We start from the raw sequence: 10,821 nt of genomic DNA on the forward strand, positions 1-10,821 counted from the left end.
CTGTACTGAATTACTGCGTTGTAATACGTTGTGGATTGTCAGAGTACTTTTATACAATGTGTCTTGGTGTCTAAGCAGCGGTAGTCCTTCAGTACAGCCACGCAAGATGGTCTGTTAGTCATTTCCCACCTACTGCCCAAGTGCTGGTGGTTTCCCTTGAGTCTCATCTTTAGCTTGCTATTTGTTAATGCTGTAGCACCACAGCTAATGCCGAGACTTGTGCTTTCAGCTACCTAGAACCCACAGTTTAAAATTCCATCCGTAAATCCCTGTATCTTCAATTTCTCCATTATAAGTCCATCCTTAAAGCCTGCTTCTTTAATCAAGCCTTTCCTGAGTGCTTCTCCCTGCTTGCCTTCAAGCCCCTGCCCTTGTCCCTTGCAGTGTCTTCATTCATACCTTAATATATTAGAAGCATGAAGCGCTCCTACAAGCAAAATGTGCATCTTAGTCTTTAATGTACTTATCACAATCAGTCACATGCTCCATAACCTTGTGAAAGATACCAGAGCCAACCCTCAGGACCCTCCTCCCTATCTGAGGGATTGTATAGTAAGACAGCAAAAATATTGTTGGAGCTTAGTGTGTAAACTCCGTCTGTTTAGATTGTTTTGGAAGAACTCATGTCGGAGCAGACGAGTTTGGAAAAGGTACGAATGAGTCGAATTTCTAGCGTTCCAGATACACTCTACATGGTTGACTCTAGTGTGGCAGACTTTTCACACATGAATGCTGGATCCCCCCACGGCTGTGATGAAAGTGTTTCTGCAACTCTCCATGAAGAAGTACCTGGTAAGTTAATGCACGATTTGGTTTCTTCCTTCTACAGTCTCTGGAACTTGGAAGTCCATACTTTTGATGCCTCAGACTCAAATACTACAGCCACCTTGCACCTTCAGTACAGCACTGCCTTGGTGACAATACTGTAGTTTTTGTATTTCAGTCTCTGAAGTGGGAATTGAACTGACTTTGAGATGTGTGATACCCACTAAGACAGCTGACAACCTGTGTTCTATCCAGTTGTTTCAGTTTTTTTTTCCCCTGTTGATTAATTACAAACGTTAGGAAGAAATGGTATCTTGAAACGTTGTAACTGTGCCTGGTTGTTAAAAGACATTTGGATAAGTACATGAGTAGGAACAGTTTGGAAGGACACAGGCCAGGAGTAAGCAGGTAGGACTAGTTTTGTTTGGGATTATGTTCAGCATGGACTGGTTGGACCTAAGAGTCTGTTACTGTGCTGTATGATTCTATGTTCTTAAGTGTTTTACAAATGAGGTGCTTTTTGAATTGTCATCACTATCATAACGTAGAACCAGAGATAGTAGGAACTGTAGATGCTAGAGAATCTGAGATTAGATTAGATTCCCTACAGTGTGGAAACAGGCCCTTCGGCCCAACAAATCCACATCGCCCCTTGAAGCATCTCCCTATAACCCACACACCCGTGAACACTACGGGCAATTTAGCACGGCCAATCCACCTAGTCCACATCTTTGGACTGTGGGAGGAAACCGGAGCACCCGGAGGAAACCCGCGCAGACACGGGGAGAATGTGCAAACTCCACACAGACAGCCGCCCGAGGCTGGAATCGAACCTGTGTCCCTGGTGCTGTGAGGCTGCAGTGCTAACCACTGAGATACCGTGCCACCCTTTTTTCTATTTTTTAAAATATTTGGTGTTGGCTTAATTCCACACCACATTCTAGTCATCTAGCCTCCTGAGCTGATTGCATCCCATCCTCCTTGATCTACAAAGATGCCACAATCCATCTAGGCCTGAAATGTCAGCTTTCTACTCTGCTGCTTGGCCTGCTGTGTTCATCCAGCTCTACATCTTGCTATCTATAACGTAGAACCATTTTTGTAAGTCAGTGCCACTTGGCAATGTTGAATTTATAGATGTGTTCCAGAAACAGTCCTGTCAAATTTAAAGGTTTTTGGAATGGAGTAGCATTGTAACAAAATGATGCATCAGAAGTAATTGTTTTGGGTTAGTAAAAGTTCTTCACTAAAAGGCAATTAGTCACAAACAGTGAGGGAAGCCTTTGTGGGGGAGGATGGTCAGGAAAAACCAAGGCAAGTCTCAAATTAGACACCAGTGAGATCCTGGCTAGGGTGTGTACAAGGACAGGTTTAAAAATAGTAGCCACCACCTAATATCTAAACTTGTGAAACTACAGCAGGGGTATTCCTGGAAGAGTGCAGCATAAAATGGATAGCCCATCTTGGGAGAAAAGGATGTTTGCAAGAATGCAATTCCTGACCATGAAATCCTGCAGCCATAATTTGTGCCATCAGTGATACTGGGAGTTCGTTTTGCCTTTTTTTTGTTTGTATTGTTTCTTGGGATGTTCACACCATTAACAAAGTCAGCATTTATTGACTCTTCCCTAACTACCCGAGCAGTTAGTGAACTACTGGCTTTCATAGGGCTGAGTGGCTAACTCGGCCATGCCAGGGTGCTAGTAAGAGCTAACCACAATATTATAGGGTGTGGATCACGTGATGAGGTACCCAGATATGTAAGGACAGCGACAGCAGATTTCCTTCACCAAAGGATATTGGTGGACTAGATGTTTGTTTTCTAACAACAATCCTATAGATTCACAGTTGTTACTGGTATTAATATTTTTGTTTATTGCAGATGTATTTAATTAATGGCATTTAAATTTTGCAGTGGCTGGTGAGGTTTTAAATCCTGTCTCCAGATTATGAGTGCATCACAGTGACTGCAGTGCGACTGACTGAGATATTGATCTGATTGGCACATTTTAGGGTTGCCTTCGTGGCCTGATTCTGTCGGCTTCAAAAGTTGGAGTTAAATGTAAACAAAATTCATAATACAGTCAGAAATTTGCATTGCGGTTTAAATAACCAATAAACTCTCTCTTCTCCTTTGTCCCTCACCCTTTTCCTCTCCCTCCTTCGCGCACTCTCCCTCTATTCCCAACCCCCGCCCCACCACACTCTTTCTCTTGCATGCCCCCCCACCCTGGTCTTTCTCTCTATCTTCTCCCCCCCCCCCCCCCCCCCCCCCCCGCAGTGCCTCCAGTTGATGTAGCTAAGTCCATGCTTAGGCGCCTTAAGGAGATCTGGCAAGGTGACCCGGTGCAGAGGGCTTACGCTTTAAACATTGGTGCAGGGGCTGCTGTCACCCGGGCCGTATACTTGCGCGTGGTCCGAGAGTTTGGCCTTCCTGATGCAGCGACTGAACTGTTAAAGGTAACTGTTTACATTTGCAGCATCAGCAAAGGGCACAGTGTTGGTTGGGGTGGAGGTGACGGGCTGCTTGTTTATCAGCTGGAATCCAATCAACTAAAGGCAAAAATAAATCTTTAGGAATTCACTAGCTTTCAAACTGAAGCTGCTACTTGTAAATCTTAGATAATAAAATGTGAGGTTGGATGAACACAGCAGGCCCAGCAGCATCTCAGGAGCACAAAAGCTGACGTTTCGGGCCTAGACCCTTCATCGCCAGCTTTTGTGCTCCTGAGATGCTGCTGGGCCTGCTGTGTTCATCCAGCCTCACATTTTATTATCTTGGATTCTCCAGCATCTGCAGTTCCCATTATCACTTGTAAATCTTAATTGGTTGCAGTGATTGGATTTTTTGTGGTGTTTTTACAGAAGCTAATTATTGAGAATAAGCAGTGCATAATTGATCTCTGTTCTGGATTGTGCCAATTTAGTAAGTTTCCTGCATTTAAAATACCAATTTAGCACACAGATGTGATAGTACAAGCAGCAATCAGATGGATGTTTTTATTCCAATCTGATATTTTTTTTTAATCTACTCTCCCAACCCAAAGCATTTTGAGTGTTCTGACTTAAGTTGCCACTCTGGAGCCCCAGTTTACTGGAGACACATTATTCTGCTGGATGGGCAACCAGGCAGTTCAAACTAGCTTAAAAGCCCACCAGAAATGCAACAAATTGAGTTGAGTTTTGATATGTTGGTAATTTACTGGTGAAATTAATTAAGCACTGCTTTCCTTAGACAGTTTTCTTTGCCTCATACACCCCCTTGTGGAGAGTCCTGATCTTGACTTTTTGCTGACTTCCTCCATTTTGCTTACTGCCCTCTCTGACACCCAGCACCCCCAGACTCTGCGATGAGCTGTGGATGGAGAGCAAACCCCCTCTCCTGCTCTTAGAAAAGAATTGAATATAAATTTATTGTTTCGTGTATTTTCACGGAAAGTTCAGTGAAAAGTTTTACAAGCCACAGCATCTGCATCAATGACAGAAGTCATATGTAATAATAATAAAAAAGAGAGATAAAGTTCATAAGAGATGTTAGGAACTGCAGATGTTGGAGAATCTGAGATAACAAGGTGTAGAGCTGGGTGAACACAGCAGGCCAAGCTGTATCAGAAGAGCAGAAAAGCTGATGTTTCGGGCCCAGGCCCTGGTTCGGAAAAAAATTATTTCTGAAGAATGGTCTCGGCCTGAAACATCAGCTTTCCTGCTCCTCTGTGTCTTGGCCTGCTGTGTTCATCCAGCTCTACACCTTGTTATCCCAGAGTTCATAACAGTTCAGTTAACCGCTCCTGCTCTCGGGAAAAGCCAAATTAAGGAATGCTGGAATGCCCTGAAGATGCAGCCTGGACGACATTGCTGTGCTGGGCCCCTGGAAGCTGGGGATGAGACCACCACACTAGGAGATCGCCATGCCAGGCTGAGACGATCAGTCCTCCTCCAGGCACCCCGGGCTTATCTATCTGTAGGCCTGGAACTTTGGCTCAGCTTGCGAGTCCATCCAGGACCCTGGCCCTCGCTCGCTGGTAGACCCTGGGTTGGGTTGGAGCTGTGTCTGTCTCATCCTGGCGTTTGCTGGACCTGGAGACCCCGCCACTCTCCAGGCTTAAGAGAAAAGAAAACAAAGAAAAAGGGGGGAAAAAAGAGCAAAAAGTAACAAGAAAGAGAAGGCTGGCAGGCACACACAAGCCCTGGGCTCTGCTCTGCTGCCATCCAGTGGCTAAACTGAAGAAGCACAATGGTAAAGATTGAGAATCTGTCCTGCTGTTGTTAGCTGGTAAGTGCACTGTGTGTAATTGTAGGTGGGCCATTCAGCCCAACAAAGCCATATTGTTTATACTCTTGACCCCATCTAGCTTCATTCATGTACTTTCCCTTTTCAGTGTGTAACTTCCCCTTAAATAGAGTGTCAACCACATTGCTGTCGGTCTGGAGTCATGCGTAGTTAAAGATGGCAGATCTTCTTACCTAAAGGACATATGTGAGCATTTACATCAATTGGTCATAGTTGTGACCATTCTGAGGTTAGCCTTATATTCCAGATTTGATATTTTCCAGTCATTCTGTTCTTAGAGTCCTACAGTGTAGATGCAGGCCACTTGGCACTCACCCTCCAAAAAGCATGCCACTCAGATCCGCCCCTCTACCCTACCCTGTCCCTGTAACTCTGCATTTCCCATGGCTAATCCACCTAGCCTGCATATTCCTGGACACTATGGGGCAATTTAGCATGGCCACCCCACCTAACCTGCACATCTTTGGAATGCGGGAGGAAACTGGGCCATCTGCAGAAAATTCACGCAGAAATGGGGACAGTGTGCAAACTCCACATGACAGCCACTTGTGAGTGGAATTAAACCTGGGTTCCTGGCGATGAGAAGCAGCAGCGTTAGCTGCTGGGCTACTGTGCTGCCTTTCAGATGTTACACATCTCTGGGGCTAGTGGAGTTTGAGCCCAGATCTCCTTGCTCAGAGGTAGGGGCCCTACCACTCTGCCATGAAAAGCCCCTATATTCTAGACAAATCAATTGATTTAAAGTGCTCTTAATTGCCAAGTTTGGATTTAAACGCAAACATTCTCAGATCCATAGTTTGGGCCTTTAGTTTGCTAATCTAACGATGTTGCACTACACCACTGCCTCACCATCATAGCAGTGAGACCCTTTGGCCCTGCATCCTGGTGCTTGTATTCCACGTGAGCCTCCCTCCTCCTTAGAAATTAAGCATTTCTTCCTTTCTCAACTGCATTCATGTATCCTCCTCATTCTTTCTCCTTCGTTGCCTTATTTAGTTTCCCCTCAAAAATTTTAAGCCATATCTCAAATCCTAAGCTACAATATGTTTCCATTAATTTCTCAAAACATAGCAATAAATTTGATAAGTTACCTAGCATCTTCATGCTTTTGTAGTTAATTGCAAATATCTCCTCACTTTCCACTTTTAGCCAAATAATTTCTTTTTTACATAGTAGACCATCTAGTAGTACTACATTTTGAGGTTTCTTTAAGCCCTGAAATTTTCTTCATGATTTAATGTTGTCCACTTGGTCCTTCCGAGACCTTTGAAGTTCTCCACCTCTGTCCTCTTACGCATCCTGATTCCCTTAGTCCACCATTATTCCTTAGTCCACCATAATGGTCATGACCTAAGCTCTGAAATGCACTCACTAAACTTCCCTGACCCACTTCTTTTTAATAAGCTGGTTAAAACCTACCCCCTCATGGATCAGGTTTTTGGTCATTTGGCCTAAAAGTTTTGGATGCCTTGGTGTCAAATTTTTTGTTTGATTCTGGGAGTTGCCTTGGGGTACATTATTACACTTAAAGATGCCATATGAATGCAATTTCTTGTATGTTCTTTAAAAACAGTTCTGAGCTTTATAAAAGACGCCCACAATCTGTCCCTGGTCAAAGCCTTGTAGTTTGAACAGGTGATGACAAATACCTGAGACACTCCAGCCTGCACCTGGAAACATTGTTCAAATAATTAATACAGGAACTTGTGGAAAAAAAAACACGTATCTTAGAGGCAGAAAAAGAGGAAGGGATATTTGAACTTTGAGTGTAGACCAAGGGGTACTCAAAAGTGGTGGGTTGTGACCCTCAGTGGGCTCCCAAGTCAGGATCTCTGAGGCAGCAGTGGAGCTTGCACTGAGCTTTAATTATCTGTTCTTCAGCTAGGTTTTTGCTTTGTTCAGATCGAATCAAGTATATTTAACCTCCCAGCCTCTGTCCACAGACATATATCTCCAACCTTGCCAACCTGCTCATCTACTCTTTCCTCTGCTTCCCCCAAGCCCCAGTACCCCATTTTCTCTCTTTTTGGGGGGGGTGGGGGGTCATGCAAAATCAGATTTTTAAATTGGGCCAGATCAGGCAGAGAAAAAGCTTGAAGTGCTGGTGCAGAGCATGTCAGTGCTCTGAAAGTTGTGATTTGAAGTATTAGCCTTTTCTTTCTGGTATTAACTGACCCACTGTAACTTCAGCACCTGCTGTATATATTTCAAGTTTGCATCAAAGCTGAGTTACTTTTAAGAGATGTAATGTTCCTTCTGTTTTACCATTTTATTTCTTTCCACTTCAGTATCCTGCGGTATATTTTCCTAATGACCATCTTGGCATCGATAGTCCGACGTTCCCAAAACGTCAGCCAAACTCTCGACGGACCACTCCAGTCAAGGAAACCAACATCCTGAGCCTGGATCCTTTCAGGAATTTCAGCCCACCTCTCCCACCACCACCTCCTCCTTACCATCTTCCTCCAACGCCCAGGAGGGACCGCGCACTGCCCAGTGAAAAGAAAGAAGACAGCCAGCCTACCTCATACTGTGCTTTGCGTGCTAACCAGCAGCCACATTCTGGTTCTCGAACTTCAGAACAGGCGGTCCAGGCCAGCATCAGAGCTATAAACTGCGAGGAGCCCCCTGACAACCATGTGACCCTCGAGGAGCAGGTATCTCTAAGTATAAGTGCACATTCATTGCTCCTGACAAGTATATATCTGTTTGGTGTTCCACTGATGCTGTGGCTGAGCCTTGTATTGCACTGTACTAGCTGATCTCTGCTGCGGAATCCTTCCTGTAGTTATTAGAGCAAAGTTGAAGAGGTGTACAGTGATGGTAAACTGCCTCCACGCCCATAACAATAATTACACTTACAGAATTACTTCATTAGTTATAGTGCTTTAGAACATCCTGAGGTCATGAATGATGCTAATCAATTGGAGGGCTTTTTCGTTTTAACAGATGCATGTTCCTCATTACACCAGTCAATGCATCTATTCAAAATACAATGTCTTTTTCCCAGCCCCAGTGACTCAGTTTTTTTTAAACAGAAAAGCAAACATGTGTGAGGTAGAGTCAGGCAGACGAGGAACGCACCAGGTTGCCCTTCCTGATTTGTGTTCACTTAATGGATTTTGGTGAGAACTCTGGAGCAGCAAAGGCTGATAGATAAAGTTTATAAAATTATGACATATATGGATAGGGTTGACTGTCAGGATCTTTTTCTCAGAGTTGAAATGCCTAAAGCTAGGGGACATGCATTTAAGGTGAGATGAAGAAAGTTCGAAGGAGATGTGCGGGGCAGGTTTTTTTTACAGTGATAGAGTCTGGAATGTTACTGCCAGGGGTAAGCAGTGGGGACAGCTATGATAGAGGTGATTAAGGGACTTTTGGATGTGCCCGTGAGTAAGCAAAGAATGGAGGGATTATGAACCAAGGGCAGGCAGAAGGAATTAGTTTAGTTTGGCATCCTTTTCCTGTGCTGTGCAGTTCTACTGTTAGGAATGGCTGGAAAAAGAGGGATTTTTGTACTGTGCTATTAAATCAAGACCTTTTTACTCTTTCAAGTGACCATAAAATAAATAGTATCTAAAGAAGGGCAGATGAACTCTCCAGGTATTCTGACTAATATTTGTCCTTTTAACCATTGTCACTAGACATATCTGGATATTCATCTTCAAGGTGCTGAGAGACCTTGTACACGATTGGCTGCTATTTTTCCCTACGTTCTGACAGAGTCTATTCATCAAAAGTGCTCATTTGGCTATAAATCATTTTGGCCATTTGAAAGACTCTACAATAAATGCATTTACCATTGTGTCCTCAACACGTTTAATATTTAACCAGATATTCAGTGAGATTAATGTATGGATGAAGCAAAATTGGGTTTAGTTTTGGCGTAGAGAATAACTGAACAAGGGCATGCAGCAATAGCATTTTTAAAAATTACCTTAAATTTTTGGTTCATTTTATTAATAGAAAGTAATATATGAAAACTACTTGTACTGTAGTTGCATCCTCCCACTCTGGGGGGCAATGCAGTACCTCCATATTTTTTGTAATAAAATTTAAAACCAATCTATAGGCAGATCTGTAATACATTGAGCCCTTCTCTCATCTGGATTCGCTTCTGTGATTTCTAGGGACTAATTTAACTGTTTGCCTTTGCAGAGTTCCAAAAGTTTGGTAAAAGACTTGATGCCAGACATTGCCATGGCAGCTGGGTCAAAGCAGAATTTGAGCTCCAAAGACCCTGAGCTGTGTAAGCCTGTCACTGAATCTGTTCGAGACTCTACAGAGCCCCCCATGGAATCATCTGAACCACTCTGCGCAAATCGCGGTATCAGTAAGTACAGCTTAAGGAAGAAGAAACACTCACGAGGTCAGAAGCCCCGAAGGCACATAGACTTCTGGAACTATCCTGATTTTTATGATTTTTCCCCCGAAGATTCTTGCCAAACCTCTGTTTTGTCCCAAAAGTTGCCTTCTCCTTCTCCTTCCCCTTCAAAGGGCCTTGCTTTCTGTCAGGACTTGAAGAATAATTCCAGGTTCCCAGCTGGTTTGAAGCAAGGCCAGATCACCCCCACGTCACCATCCAAAAGGAAAGAGGCCTTGAGCAGTGAATCTGTAGATCCTCAGGAGAAACCTGAACTTAAGAGGACTTTGGTAAAACTTGACCCATCGTCTACAGTTGAGGTTGTCCATTCTACTGCTGGCACGGATTTGACCCATGGTTTACCAGCTCATGAGGAACGGCTGCTCGACACCCATCAGCAACTTGGAAGGTCTGACCAGCAACTACCTTTGGATCCAGCTAGCTATAAAGCCACCTCTGGTGGGACTCTAATGGGGACGGACTTGATACATGGCTTGCCAGCTGAAGAGCAGATACCCAGAGCTAGACTCGCATCACCTGTCAAGTGCTCATTTCTCACTTGCGAGCCACCGGCTTCTCAGTCAAGACAACGGAACTCCCCACAGACCACAGTAAAATTGGACAGCCTTTCTTCCCCAGAGCCGAGCTGTTGTGATTACCTTTACCGGAGGGGCGGGAATGGTGTGGCAATGACAACGGATTTGACTTGCAGTCTCCCTACCAGCCCCAGTGTTGGTATGCCATTAATCTCAGTTATCGAGGATTCCTCTGGAAGGAGACGAGCTGACACAAACCTCCTCTCACCATCAAACTGTTGCATCACCCATAGCGTTAACTCCAAGAGACAACCGAGTAAATCAGAGACGAGAGACTTTCCTTACAAAAAATCAGCTCTATAAATCTGATATTTGTATTCCTGGTCTGTTACATTTTTATATTTCTTTCTTTTCTTGCCCCTACCCCACCTTCTCCAAAGGGTGTCCGGTACGTGAAAATAAATGATATGGTGCGACTAGAGCTTTTGTATGACTATGGTCCAGCTTTCTCATCTTTGGCTGTATTGTAAAGTATCTGATCCACTCAGAAGAACATCAGACTTCCCTTAGTGATCTGGTGAATCTTTTGGGGGAACCGATGGCATGTCAGATTGAGGCTGGGTCCATTGATTTGTTTCTCTGGTGCCCAGGCAAAGCTTGAGTGTTGATGCCTCGGAGTGGCCCATTCTGAACCTAAGGGACCGTCCACCATAGGCAGGCATGGAGGCCTCATTCAAGAGGGGAGCTCACTGGGACTCTGTTCTGCACATCCCTACACTGACTGAAGAGACACTTTGACGATTAACCAAGTTCCAAAAAAATGGAATGAGCTGTTTTAAATTCTTTTCATTGGCGTTGGTATCGTT

At 44.2% G+C, this 10,821-nt stretch overlaps 1 protein-coding gene across 1 annotated transcript in view; it reads left to right on the top strand.

The window, feature by feature from the left end:
* LOC125447653 (BTB/POZ domain-containing protein 7-like) overlaps positions 1 to 10,441 on the top strand; it is a 65,387-nt gene extending 54,946 nt beyond the window's left edge. Inside the window, exons 8-11 of the mRNA XM_059641034.1 lie at positions 606 to 792; positions 3,047 to 3,225; positions 7,345 to 7,713; positions 9,215 to 10,441. Of these exons, the coding sequence (XP_059497017.1) occupies positions 606 to 792; positions 3,047 to 3,225; positions 7,345 to 7,713; positions 9,215 to 10,318 (1,839 nt within the window). The 3' untranslated portion in view covers positions 10,319 to 10,441. The remainder of the gene's footprint in view (positions 1 to 605; positions 793 to 3,046; positions 3,226 to 7,344; positions 7,714 to 9,214) is intronic.
* The last annotated feature ends 380 nt before the right edge of the window (positions 10,442 to 10,821 follow it).

This window comes from Stegostoma tigrinum, chromosome 39 (genome assembly GCF_030684315.1).
Source record: "Stegostoma tigrinum isolate sSteTig4 chromosome 39, sSteTig4.hap1, whole genome shotgun sequence".
In the NCBI taxonomy this organism is placed as follows: domain Eukaryota; kingdom Metazoa; phylum Chordata; class Chondrichthyes; order Orectolobiformes; family Stegostomatidae; genus Stegostoma; species Stegostoma tigrinum.